Source organism: Cervus elaphus, chromosome 16 (assembly GCF_910594005.1).
Source record: "Cervus elaphus chromosome 16, mCerEla1.1, whole genome shotgun sequence".
Taxonomy (NCBI): Eukaryota; Metazoa; Chordata; class Mammalia; order Artiodactyla; family Cervidae; genus Cervus; species Cervus elaphus.
Window position 1 is genome coordinate 27279420 of NC_057830.1, and position 14567 is coordinate 27293986.

At 40.5% G+C, this 14567-nt stretch overlaps 1 protein-coding gene across 3 annotated transcripts in view; it reads left to right on the forward strand.

Moving 5' to 3' along the window:
• Positions 1 to 14567, forward strand: part of IARS1 (isoleucyl-tRNA synthetase 1) — an 81111-nt gene that overhangs the window by 38773 nt on the left and 27771 nt on the right. For all 3 annotated transcript variants that reach the window (XM_043927358.1, XM_043927357.1, XM_043927359.1), the window contains 8 exons: positions 53 to 151; positions 2259 to 2385; positions 3649 to 3722; positions 4131 to 4325; positions 6874 to 6960; positions 8943 to 9026; positions 10166 to 10310; positions 11664 to 11784. In XM_043927358.1, coding sequence (XP_043783293.1) covers positions 53 to 151; positions 2259 to 2385; positions 3649 to 3722; positions 4131 to 4325; positions 6874 to 6960; positions 8943 to 9026; positions 10166 to 10310; positions 11664 to 11784 — 932 coding nt within the window. The remainder of the gene's footprint in view (positions 1 to 52; positions 152 to 2258; positions 2386 to 3648; positions 3723 to 4130; positions 4326 to 6873; positions 6961 to 8942; positions 9027 to 10165; positions 10311 to 11663; positions 11785 to 14567) is intronic.

The following is a 14567-nucleotide window of genomic DNA, read 5'->3' on the forward strand; positions in this document are numbered from 1 at the left end:
TCCCTGCATACCTCAGTCTGACCAGCCACATTCTGCGTTTTTGCTTTCCCAGGTCAGACACTCCGCTCATTTACAAAGCAGTGCCTAGCTGGTTCGTTAGGGTGGAGCACATGGTGGATCAGCTGCTGAGGAACAATGACCTGTGTTACTGGTGAGCAGTTAAATGTGTGTCTTCATAATATCCTTTGTCATAGTTAGTATTGGTTTACACTTCCTCCAAATTAGAATCATTCAAAAAGCCATCTTTAATGGTATAGTAATAGCTATTTGTTGTTTTGTTTCTTCAGGAACACAAAATAATTTAAATAATTTTGTATAACAGAAGTAGAATCCCTCTCATGATAAGACATGTAGGGGGGTATATTTCTTCACGCAGTGAAAATGAGAAGTTGCCATTCATTTGATGTGAATGACTTTGGAAAACTGTCAGGGTCCCCTAGCTTTAAGTGATAGTCATTTTCAGGATAAAAATTTATCTGTGGAGGTACTACAGAAGCCATTTAATACTTTATTTTTGACCCTTGTTGAGTTCCTAAAATACGGTGATGGCTTGTGTACCCTGGCTCCATAAACAAACACTGCAAGGATAGAATCCTTGTTGTTCTCAGCTAATGTCTAAACTACAGAGAGGTGTGAGGGTAGTTCTTCCCTTTTGCCATAGAGGGTATGTTCCAAGACCCCCCCCCCCCCCCAGTGGATGTCTGAAAACACAGATAGTATTGAATCCTAAATGTGTTTCTCTGGTAGCTCAGTGGTAAAGAATTTGCCTGCAGTGCAAGAGACACAGGTTTGATCCCTCAGTCAGGAAGATCCCCTGGAGAAGGAAGTGCAACCCAGTCCAGTATTCTTGCCTAAAGAATCCATGGACAGAGGAGCCTGGCGGGCTACAGGTCATGAATTGGACACAACTTAGTGAGGAAACAACTGAACCCTATACCTTATATACTGTGCTTTTCCTGTATATATTTACATACCTGTGATGAAGTTTAATTTATAAATTAGGCACAATAAGAGTATCCAGATTGCTAGCATCACTGCTTTTGTACTTTGGGACCATTATTAAGTAAAAATAAGGGTTATCTGAACACAGGCACTGAAGTAGTCAACAGTTAACTTGGTAACTGAGCCTGCTAGGCTACAGTCCATGGGTTCCCAAAGAGTCGGACATGACTGGGTGATGGTGCAGGTACACTGTAGGTGCAAAAATGATATAAGTCTAAATCTTTGTATTCCAGGAGAACATTTTTTCACTGAGAGTTTTGAGGGTAATCACTATTTTTTACTTCTCCCAAGAAATTCTTGGGGGAAGTAAGAAACAGTGCATTTGACTTTGGAAGAATGGAGAGAATCTTTGGGCAGTAAGAGGAAATTGTATATTTCTTAGTAACTTGACTCTGATTTCTCAAGAGAAAGTAGTTTTTTTCATGTTTTACCTTTTAGTTTCCTATTGGAGTGCTCAGTATAGAATATTAGTGTGGCTACCTCATTGGGAATTGTGGGGAGAGGGTACAGGCCTATAAACTGACCTAGGATGTTAATTTCAGTGCCTGAGCATATAAGATATTTTGGAGCTGAAGGGTGCCCAAACTCAGCCTTGAGTTTGGCAAGATTTTCTGCAAAGCTGAACCTTAAAGAATAAGGAGTCATTTACCAGTCAGAAGCTGTAGGAACCTTGGGGAAGGGGGTGGCCAAAGGAAGGAGGATGGCAAGTTGAAGGTTATCAAAGTGGAGGGATGGCACAGGCTAAGGCAGTGAGGTAAGCAGCTACATTCTACGGAATTTGCCTTATTGCTGGACCCTGAAGTGCAGTGGCAGAGGGACTGCAGGTGAGCCTGGAGAGGCAGCTACCACCGACCACAAATAGCCCCATTTGTTCGCACTCTTACTTTATAGGTGATTAGGAGCCCTTACCTAGTGACTTTTAGTAAAAGTACTGTTGTGTGGTTGACTGGAAGACTAGTCTGAGTAGCATCAGGATGATTAGTTAAAGAATTGCAGCAGTCCTGCAGTTGGAGAGCAGGACTGGGAAGCTTATGTGCTGTGGAGTTTCATATTACAGAGCATCTTCCCGGGGATGAACTCACAGCAGAAACAAGCAGGGTTTTTTGGTACTGTCCTTGTAGAAAACATTCTCCTAGAAGTGAGCGCACAGATTCCAGAGTGTTAGTTTCACAAAGGATAATACAAAGGCTTATGCAGATGTAATTTTATAAGTTTACTTACTAATGTTTTGATGTGATCTGATCTGTTTATTGCAGGGTCCCAGAGTTTGTGCGAGAAAAGCGATTTGGAAATTGGCTGAAAGATGCACGTGACTGGGCGATTTCCAGAAACAGATACTGGGGCACTCCTATCCCACTGTGGGTCAGCAGTGACTTCGAGGAGGTGAGGCAGGGCAGGAGGGCAGTGTATGCTCGTCTTGAATTTTGCAGAAGCACCTCGTTCATGTATCTCAGTGTGGGGGAAAAGAATGTGGTTTCTTTATTACTTTGTTCCTTTCTTATTTCATCAGTTTTTTTTTTTTTCTCTTTATTCCTTCCTAAAATCATGACATAAATAAGAATATGTTTTTAATTTATTTTAAGTTATATTTACTTTAATTAAATATAGTTTTAAGTTTCCCTTTGTGTAAAAGTGAAGAATGCAAGTTGTATTTGTCTCCGGGAAATCCTCACATTGTTTATCTTGTGTTACTTAGATTCTTTTTTTCCTCTGAGTTTTTGATGAACAGAGAAGACTCCACGCCCTGCACTAAGTGGCAGCTTATTGAAACAACCTTTTAGTGATAAAAAGGACAACTTAAAAAAAAATTACCAGAGGATTACAGACCTTTAGTCTGTAAAATCAAATGTTTGTGTGTGTGTGTGTGTAAATAAATAATAACAGACGTATAGATGTATTTCCTGTGTTGAATGCTAAGAGCATTAGAATGGTTATGAGGAGCCGCAGCCCAGGGACCTCAGTAAATCTCTGATTGGGACCTGAAAGGCAAGAGTGAAATAACTGAATCAGAGGACTTTTCAGAACTGAACGGGAAAGGCAGAGAAAGAGAAGAAGGCTGTGTGTGTTATTAGATAGCAGATGTCCTCTGGGTGTGAACTACAGCAGCTCCTGTTGGTGTAAGTCAGGAACTTGGCTCCTGTTTGATGACTTCCCATTATGAATAGCCCCTGCCAGGTTCCTTTCCCAGCCTCCTTGCATGAACATAATCCTAATATCTTTCAATCTGATTATTTGGTCCAGTTCATACACAGTAAATTAGTTCCAGCTTTGACTTGAGAAGATTTCAGGTTAAAAAGCCAAATTCAGGTGCCAGGAATAAACTAAGATGCCTTAGAGCAATAGTCTAGGCATTTCACTTATGCTTATTATTTTTGGCAGAGATTTGGACATAGTAAATCCTCAAGAAATACTTGTTGAGATGATGGCTGTGAAATGCTCTCTTATTTCGGGAATTTCTGTGATATAGGGATAGGTAGCAAAGAATTGAAGTCTGCTCACCTATTCAGACAGTTTCCTACAGTCTTTCATGAGGAGCCACATTGATGATAACTGTTGTGAAGATGAAAGTTTTCTAAACCTAAAAATAAATGTTACATAAATTAACTGCATGTGATCTTTGACTCTGAGGCCTTTAATCTTTGACAGGTAGTATGTATTGGGTCAATAGCAGAACTGGAAGAACTATCAGGAACAAAGATCTCAGATCTCCACAGAGAGAGGTCAGTTTCTGCATGTTTGATTCACTTCAGTTCTGTCATTCAGAGAGTGTCGGGCTAGGTCCTAGCCTGTTAAGACATGGTTTCTGTTACAGGTCATAGAGCTCCATGTAGAAATCAGACACTAGTTTGCTAAAATTACTTTGCTGTTGATGATTCATGTCATATTGAGGAAAGGTGGTGTCTGCCCTTGAGTTAGGTGTCAGGAGACTTTAATATATATAATCTTCCAGACTGAGCACTGATGACACTTTCTGAAAGCCTGTGGTAATTGCGAATATTTCTATTTGCAGATGCATATAAGAGAGCTGTGAGAGCATTATGTTTCCTTTTAGCAATTAAACTGTATGTTCTGTTTTGCTTAAAAATAATTAAAGCAGCTACTTCTTCATTTACTTCTTTGTTTACTAGCATTGACCATCTGACCATTCCTTCACGCTGTGGAAAGGGATTGTTGCATCGCATCTCTGAAGTGTTTGACTGTTGGTTTGAGAGTGGCAGCATGCCATATGCTCAAATTCATTATCCATTTGAAAACAAGAGGGAGTTTGAGGATGCATTTCCTGCAGACTTCATTGCTGAAGGCATTGACCAAACCAGAGGATGGTATGTTCCTTGTCTTTAAAGTGATTTATTGATTTGATTTAACTTAGCAGGTATTTTACTTTGTATTAATCAGCTGGGTGCTGGGGAGATTGTATCAGATAAGATAGGCTCTGCTCCTGCCCTCTGCGCTTTACCACCACATACCATAGAAGTGTCTTTTGAGAAGGTATCTCTCACTACATTACTGCGGTAGTTTTAGAGTTTGAATTACTTCTTTGACATTTTTGAATACAGAGATTTATTATATTGGAAGTTTAAGTGACACAGAACAACATATGTCCGTCTTAGTTTGTTTACTTCAAATCATTAATGAAATATTTAGTGGGTATTTACATACAAGATATTGGGGAGGTTGCTACAAAATTGAGGAATAGTTGAAAATGTACTCAGGTGTTAAGGCTAGCCTCATAACTTTGTGAAAGATCCAGATTTAAAATTAAAAAAAAAAGAAAGAAAGAAAGCCTATGATGGGAGTAAGAGTTTGCTTGCGTAACTGAAGGACCCACATGCTGCAAGGAAGATCAAAGATCCCATGTGCTACAACTAAGACCAAACAAATACCCCTTCCTCTGAGGGCAGGTCAGGAGGACCCTGGTTTTATCTGGTGCTTTACTGAAAGTGGTGCCCTCATCCTTTTAATTAGAAAAAGATGAATTACTGGGCCATAATGCTGGACAGTTACATGTATGTCTTTGGGGGTCCTGCCAACCATTTTGAGCCATTCCATTCCAGCAGCGAGATATACTGCAACTGCTTCTGAGTCTTTGACACGAGGTCTGAGGCCTGGCTGGACTGTCCACCCACCCTGCTGTATTGTTGGTGACAAGATTGTCCTCTTTGGGGGTATCAGTCTGTCTCCTGTGGGAGAGCTTGGGAGATGAATTTGACCTCATAGATCATTTTGACTTACACACTTTGGTCTTTAGCCATAATCTAAAGACTGCAAATTGGCTGCGATTCGGTATAACCTGGTCCAGTCCTGTTTGCCCCATGATAATCAGGTGGGAACTGAATGTTGTGACCACTAATAGTAATATCAGTTGTCCCATCATCTCCTCCCATGGGTAGGTGCAGGGTTGTGGGGTGCTAGGTCCCTTCCTCCTTGGGCTGAGGACCCCTTCATCTTGGTGCTCTGTCCCATCCACCTCCCTCCAACTGCTGGCTCAGGTCAGCTGTGCTCTGCTGGGAAGCAAAGAGAAAGGGGAGGAGGGAGAAGCAAGCACTGTGTGAGCCTCAGGAGCTTCCCCCTCCCCACTCCTTATCCCCCTACCTGAGCCACGGGCATTGATTGGAAGCTGAGAGGAGTTACAACTGTTGGCATGAAATCTTCGCCCTGACCTGGGGAGGTGAGAACCAGCAGATAATTCCATTCCATCCTTCCTTGAGCTGTTGCTGAACCCGGACACTCTTCAGCCAGCTCAGATTCTATAAAAATAAATTAAGAAGTAAAAAAGAAACAAAAAACAATGTTTTTGGACTGACCCATGTTCTTATTATACTTTAATTAGTAATGTTTCTGAAGGAGTATTTAAGGAATGCTGGTGTCATTTTCTGTCTTTACTACTAGTAGTCTTCACAAACTGTTGGAATTCCAGCCTTAATGTTCTGGAATATACTATTTTTAGCTTTCAGTCCATTTTTCTATAGCAACAGCTACCACGCACAAGCTCCTATTCTTAAAGAGAGAGCCAGATGATTCATCAATAAGTTGTTTCTCTGAGGAATTTCTAGGTCTGGCAACTGTGAAAAGCTGTCATATGCGTCCACATGTGCACATTTCCTTCCTCCGCTTCTGTCAGGCATGGTCTACCTGTCTTAAGAACTATGGTCCTACTGACCTGCCCTCAGAGGAGGGGATATCCGATCATTTATTCAAGGCACCTGGTCTCCCATCCTCATCAGTTGTGTCTGGTGATGTTCTTCGGCTGCAAAATCCAGTCCTAGATGACCCTGGGACAGCTTACATGGGTGTGATGTAGTTCTTTTAGGAAACAATCTAGCTAGCAAATAAATGGCATGCATGATATCTGATATGAAAACATTTTCTATATTCCTACAGTCTACCTTTTGACTTTTGGATAAGAGAGCTTTTTGCGTCTTTTGTCATCAGGCTGTCCCCTATGACCTTGTGCTAAAGGCAGCATACGTCTCTGGATTTTCAGCCTGGCATTTCTGGGAGGTCCTGAGAGAACACCCAGCATTGCCCACCTCTGCCTGTGGCTGTCCAACTAGCTCCCCAAGGAAGGTGATAGTACTGTCCCCAGCAGAGAGTCAGTACTTCACTCCAGAGTTTTATTTAAGTAAATTCCTAGTGAAAAGCTCTAACATGATTGGTCTACAGTGGGTCCTGTCCTTAATTGTTACTGCTCCCAAGATGATCCTGATAAATCACCAGAATCAAGAACCATTGCTTTAAGTGCTTATCAAGAAATGTAACTTACCTAAAATAGAAATTCAGTCCAATAAGTAAACACAGTTTTCTTTCCTATGCTTGAATTCTATTTCTTATTTTATTGAACTGTTTCTTTGTGTGTGTTTTTTTCCCCAGGTTTTACACCCTGCTGGTGCTAGCCACATCTCTCTTTGGACGGCCACCATTCAAAAATGTGATTGTGAATGGACTTGTCCTGGCAAGGCAGGTGCACTCCCTTGTATAATGATGAGTTCCAGTTCCTCTCTGTTCTCACAGCATTTTCTGGTTGGATCTAACCATTCTATGTGAATAGAGGAATTTAGGAATGCACGGTTCTGTTCCTATTCTCTCCTTCCTTCTACTTTTATACTTCTTTCTGTTTTCTGTTTTCATCCAACTTCTGTCCTTCTCCACCTGTAGCATTCTATCTCTACATATCCCTCTATCTTATGAGAAGGGCTGCATTAAGAACTAAGCCTAATGGAGGAGGACCAATGGGGGGACATGTGTCCCATTATACTATTAATGATAAAATAACATTTGTCATTTAGAGTTTTTTGTTTTTTTTTAATTTTTTTATTAGTTGGAGGCTAATTACTTCACAACATTTCAGTGGGTTTTGTCATACATTGATATGAATCAGCCATAGATTTACACATATTCCCCATCCCGATCCCCCCTCCCACCTCCCTCTCCACCCGATTCCTCTGGGTCTTCCCAGTGCACCAGGCCCGAGCACTTGTCTCATGCATCCCACCTGGGCTGGTGATCTGTTTCACCATAGACAGTATACATGCTGTTCTTTTGAAACATCCCACCCTCACCTTCTCCCACAGAGTTCAAAAGTTTAGAGTTTTATAAAGTACTTTTGCTTATAACTCTTAATTAATCTGTGAACTGGTCCTTTAATGTAGTTTTAGTTGTCCTCTTTTTAATATATGAAGATGCTATTAGTTCTGGAGGCTTGTAATGGAGGACTCTTATTTTTTCCTTTGCTTCTGTTGCCTCTAGTCATTAAAAGTAAAAACAAAAACAGGAAAATAAATCCTTTATACATAGATATCTTGCTTCACGTGCCCTTCAAAGTGAGGGATGACACCTGGCACTTTCCCAGGCCCTGTTTTGAGCATTTATACATCTTTACTCATTTACTCCCAGAGCCATTTGAAATGGATCCTTTAATTGTCTGGTTCAACATTTGAGGCAATTGAGGTGCAGAAGTAAGGTTACACTGCAAAAGAGTGATAAATTCTAGTTATGTACCTACACAGTCTGGCTTTACAGTCTATGCTTTAAAAAAAAAAATTAGAAATCTTACTGAATTATAGTTGTGAAAATTAATAGAGACCACGTATGTGCGTTGCCTGGTTTCCCCAGTGGTCATGTTTCTTGAAACCATAGCACATCGTCAAGATCAGGCTGTTGATTCGGTTTACCAATCTTAATCAGATTTCCCCAGTTACACTCATTTGCCATTGCATGCAATATTTCATGTATAGGTTCCTATATCCACCAGCACAAGTCAAGATACTGGGCCTGTTTCAGCATCACAGGATGTCTCTGTTGCCCTTTTATAGCATACCTACTCTACCCCGTCATACCCCACCCAGTTCAGCATTCAACCCTAATCCCCACCACTTGGCAACCACTAATCTATTCCCCATCTCTGTAGTTTTGTCATTTCAAGTATGTTACATAAATGGATTCGTATCCAATTTTGTGCTTGACTTTTTTTGCTCAGTGTAATTCCCTGGAGGTCCCTCAGGTGGTTGTATGTATCCATAGCTCCTTCTCGTTGCTGAGCAGTGTTCCATGATGACCCACAGTTTGATCTTTCACCTGCTGAAAGACATTGGGGTTGTTTCCAGTGTTTGCCAACTATGAATAAAACTGTGAACTTTTTTTCATAGGTTTTGTGTAAATGGAAGTTTTCATTTCTCTGGGATAAATGCAAAAGCTATGTTTTTGAACTGTTATACTCTGATATCTTCCTGCTGCCATTTATCCTGAAACTTCTCCATTTACTCACTACAGTAGTCTGAAAGAAGTTTATACAGATATTAAGAAAACAGCCTTATTGTTGTGCCTTAATAGTAGCTTGTGTCCCATTTGTACTTATGTATTCCAAATTATAGATAATCTGTAACCATATATAAACTGTGATGTTGACTTGTTTAATTGATGTCTCCCTTTTGTTTTTCAAGTGATGGTCAAAAAATGAGCAAACGCAAAAAGAATTATCCAGATCCACTTTCCATCATTCATAAATATGGTGCTGATGCCCTCAGGTACAGACCGGTCCTCTATCTGTGTGTGTCTGTCATCTCTTACGTAAGCATCTGACATTCAGTGATACAATCATGGTTTCAGTGACACTAATCATTCTATTCATTTGGTTTGTAATTAGCTCTTTTTAAAAAATGCACGTCTGTTACATGGAATTGGAATGGTATGTTATTGACTTTAAACCCCCAAGATGGTTTTCTAAATTGTAAAGATGTTTCTAAATCTAGAGGTCTTTTGGAAGATGAGACTCTGTGTTAGATTTTATTGAGTAGCACAGGTACTTCCAAGTTAGTTGCTGGTGCCTCTGCCTCACTCCTGTAGATTCTCTGTCTTGTTGATATTGAAATTCTCTTATATCATTTATTTCTATTTTGTACTTACTCCTCAGACAACCATATGAGGTACATTTATGCTAGAGCAAATAAAAATTAATACTGAAAATTTTTTAGAGAAAGATACTGCTTGAAATAGAGTCATAAAAAAAAAAGAAATAGAGTCATAAACTTTCAATGCTCAGGTTAAAAGGAACCACGGAGGTCTTGTTCTGCATCCTCCTGTTACTAACACAGAGACCCACACCCAGGGCCTTTGGGCAAGCATGTTCACAGTTCCCATGTTGCCTGGGAGCAGTTTATTCAGTGTCCTGCAACCCCAGTTATCTGTTAGATTCAACCTTGGCATAGACGACAACTTGGCCTGATTATTCTTTGTATTGAAGGCTGTCCTGCAGGATGTTTAACACTCTCCCTGGCCTCTGCCCTCTATGTTGGCAAAATGCTTGTGTGGCTGTTCCTTGTGAATCCCTGATGCCTAAATATACTGTCCTGGGAGGAGGGCCTGGTTACTTCCTCTTGGTGCTGCCATGCTTCCTGGGGCCTGTGCCAAAACCAGCCCAGGACGTGATTCTAGGTTAGTCCAGTGCCATATTTTGGTGTGGCACTCTTGGTCTCCCCTTTAGAATTTTCTAGGTCTCTTACACAAAGTGAGAACTTTGTCAGTTTTGAGTGGACTATTTGAAAAGTATTTATAATGTCCCCATTTTGCAGAAAAAGTGCTGATACGGGTATTACCCTGTCAACATGTCAGTAATATTTGGTTTATTGTCTCCATTCCATTTCCATGTGATTTTTTCTTCTTCCAGATTATATCTGATTAACTCCCCTGTGGTGAGAGCAGAAAACCTTCGCTTTAAGGAGGAGGGTGTCCGAGACGTCCTGAAGGATGTTCTGCTCCCTTGGTACAATGCCTATCGCTTCTTCATCCAGAACGTCCTAAGGCTACAGAAGGTATGGGTTGCAGTGCTGTGGAGTGGGGTCCGCCCCGCTGAGCTGGGTTTGCAAAAGATAGTCAGGGCTGAGCTGTGAGGTGGAGTTCTATGAGAGACTCGGCTGAGCAGGCCCCATGGGTGAGGGCTCGGAGCCATTGGAGAGCCATGATGAAGGTGCAACAGTTGTCTGGGGGCTGTGCTGAGCCAAGGAGAACAGGACTGGAGCTTTGCCATTTGGGCAGATGCTCACCTCTGCCAGACACAGATGCTTCACCTGTTTAAGACGAGTTGCATTGGATATTCATTTAGCTAGCCAAGTTCATGATGAGCGACCAAGTAAAGAGTCAGCTACTGTCATAGTGAGTGCCTCGTAAAGGCTGCTGCCTCTGAGTGGTCAAGAAAGGCCACTTCATGAGGGCATTTGGGCTGAGACTCCAAGAAAAATTCTCATTGAGTTGCAGGGATGAAAAACAATGGTTGTGATATACATGAAGAGTAGTTACCTGCTGACTTGGGAAGCATCCCCTGAGAAGCCCCCATATGTTTTGCTGCCTCTGGTTCATCTTGGTCTGCTAATGAACACCCCCCTCAGGAAGAACAGGGTCTTCTCCAGGCCCTAGTGTTGTTCCTCTTTTTGATCCTATCACCTCTCAGGCCAGTAGTCATGAAGTGGCTCTGCTTTGCAGACCTCTACCTGTGTGGAGCTCAAGAAAACAGACTGGGTTAAACCACTGATCCCTGGGGCTCATCTGGGCATAGCAAAAAGATGGAGACTACAGCATTGGGTGCTTAAATCAGGGCAAGAGTCAGTGTGGTTGCTGCCTTGCTACCCTGATGGTGATGCTATTGAGAAGGGACAGGTGAAGTGGGCCTTAAGGATCAAGGAGGATTTGCAAAGGAAAAAGCAGCAGGTAATTAGAGCATTCTGGGTAAAATAAATTAAGCAAAGATATTAACTCCTAGTATTCATTTTCAGCTTATAGATAGTTGTCCATTCCTACCCAGTTTTACTGTCTATCCTTCCACAGATTTAAGGTAACTAAACACTATACTTACTGACAGCATTTTGAAATATTTCTTAATTCATAATTATTCTTTGATGATAGGAAAAATTTTTTCCTAAAAAATGTTCCTAAATTCTCTTTAGTTCATTCAGAAATGTATTTCATTAATTGAGGACTTAACATTCCAAATTTAGCACTTACTTGGAAAATATTGCTAAGAATCAGAAATTTAGGTTGCTCAGTCTGTATTTTGTGATTTTTGTTTGTTTGTTTGGCTAGTTCTTTCAGTTTAAATCATTTAAAGAGTTCATTTCCTTACAGTGGTTTCCCCCGTGCATGCAAAAAGTTTCAATAATTGTCACTTCTAGGAAGAAGAAATGGAATTCCTTTACAACGAGAACATGGTTAAAGAAAGTACCAACATCACAGACCGGTGGATCCTGTCCTTTATGCAGTCGCTCGTTGGGTTCTTTGAGACTGAAATGGCAGGTATGTCTCTTTTCGACCTTCCTCCCAGGAATAAAGATTCTCTCTTTATAATTACTCTTTTAATATTTAATTTTTTTTCTTTATAAACATGGGAAAAAAATTTTTTTTTGAAGAATAGTCAATTTACAATGTTGCATTAGTTTTTGGTGTACAGCAAAATGATGCAGATATATATATTTTTTTCTTTTTCACATTCTTATCTATTATGGTTTATTATAGGATTTTGAATATAGTTCCCTATGCTACACAATAGGACTTTGTTGTTTATTTAATTTATAGTAGTTTGTATCTGTTAATCCCTAACTCCTAATTTATCCCTCCCCCATCCCATTTCCCCTTTGGTAACTGTAAGGTTTTTTTTTGTTTGTTTGTTTTTTTAAATGTCTGTGAGTCTGTTTTATTTTGTAAATAAGTTCATTTGTATGATATTTTATTTAGATTTCACGTATAAGTGATATCTTATGGTATTTGTTTTTCTCTTCCTGACTTTGTATGATATTCTCTAGGTCCATACATGTTGCTGCAAATGGCTTTATTTCATATTATTTCATTCCTTTTATTGCTGAGTAGCATTCCTCTATGTGTGTGTGTGTGTGTGTGTGTGCACGCGAACATCTTCTGTATCTGTTCTTCTGTTGATGGCCTTTTAGGTTGCTTCCATGTCTTGGCTGTTGTTAATAGTGCTGCAGTGAACATTGGGGTGCCTGAATCTTCTCAAGTTAGAATTTCAATTTTTTAAGGAACCTCCATACAGTTTCCATTGGGCTATACCAGTTTACATTCCTACCAACAGTGTAGGGGAAGGTTCCCTTTCTCCACATCGTCTTCAGCATTGGTTATTTGAGGGCTTTTTTAATGATGGCCATTCTGACTGGTGTAAATGATAATTGGCAATGTTGAACATGGTTTGATGTGCCTATTGGCCATCTGTATGTCTTCTTTGGAAAAATGTCTATTTAGGTCTTCTGCCCATTCCCCCCCCCACCTTTTTTTTTTTTGTATGAGCTGTTTGTATATTTTGGAAATTAAGCCCTTGTTAGTCACATTGTTTGCAAATATTTTCTCCTAGTCCACAGATTGTCTTGTTTTATTCATAGTTTCCTTTGCTGTGCAAAAGCTTATGTTTGATTACATCCCATTTGTATTTGTTCCCATTTCTATGTTCTCTTGTAGGAGTTTAATGGTGTCATGTCTTAATTTAAGTCTTTATGCCATTTTGAGTTTATTTTTGTGTATGGTGTAAATGAGTGTTCTAATTTCATTGATTTACATGTGATTGTCCAGCTTTTCCAACACCGCTTGCTGAAGAGACTATCTTTTCTCCATAGTGTATTCTTGCCTCCTTTGTGGAAGATTAATTGACCATAGGTGTGTGGTTTTCTAAACATAGAGGAAATTTTATAAAAAGTTTGAGAGAGGCAGAACAATAGATGAATAAATGTTTCTTTTTACTTCTCAAATATAATTTTAAGGCTTGCTTGTTGTAGAAATGTATTGCTCCAAGGCCTGAGAGATTGTCTTGAGGGGATATCTAGTGGCCTTACCCCTCCACAGACACCACACAGCCCAAGGAATCACAGGCTTCAGTAGTGGATGCCCATGGGTTCAGATCCCAACTTGTACACTACTTGTTCCCTGGGGGAAGCATCGTCTGTAGTCTATGAGGCTCCATTTCTATCTGCAAAAAGTGCCTGGTAATAGTTTTTGTAAGACTAAGATAGAAACTATGTACATATAGTAGCTAGCAGATGACAGGTTCTTAATAAGTAGTACTTGTTACTAATATGTTTTAAATTTATTTTTAGATCTACTTTATTAAATAAGTAGAGTGGAAAAATTAGGAAATTCAGAAACACAGTAATGACATTGACATTTCCTCACATTTCTGTTCCCGAACAACAATGAATTTGTTTTTAGACAGGTTGAAAAGGTAGGTTATGTTGGTTTCCTTAAAGTTGGAGATAGACAACCATAAGTCAAGGTGAGAAATTCAAGAAACTATTAACCAGGATACCTGAGATGGGTCTGAGTGTATGTGGGTCTGATAAAGTCTATGGGCAGTGGAGAAAAAATGGCATCCCTGTGTGCACCCTGGTGACATGAACCACCCTCCCAGAGCATCCTGTGGCTGCCAGGTGCTGCTCCTCAGGTACGGCACCCAGTGGGTTTAAGAGGCCAGAGCAGTCAGGTGGTTCACGGAGGGGTCTTCAGTTCCTCAGCTGGTACACAGCTCTTCATGGAACAGTTGATGCCTCTGTACTTGGCATAATTGGATGGTTCGTCCAGGAAATTTTGAATGTTTTATCAGTCTTCCTGAAGGACTTTGCCCACTTTTAAACATATATAATAAGGGTCATATGACTGTCAAGCTACTGGACAGATTGACCTGAGTGAAAATGGAAATGAGTATGCGAATCCGACTTAGCACACTCCCTGAGACATGTATTATTAGCCATGTCCACTTTTCCCTCTTGAGTGATATTTATGAGTGGGATTGTTGCCAGGGAACCCTTGCCATCTTTAGGCAGCAATAGTATGACCTGAGGATGTACACTCTGACTGGGTCCTGGTCTGCCAGGAAACTAGAAGTTGGGCAGCAGTTCAGTTCAATTTAGTTCAGTCACTCAGTCGTGTCTGACTCTTTGCAATCCCATGGACTGCAGCACGCCAGGCCTCCCTGTCCATCACCAACTACCGGAGTTTACTCAAACTCATGTCCATTGAGTCAGTGATGCCATCCAGCCATCTCATTCTCTGTCGTCCCCCTCTCCTCCCGCCTTCAA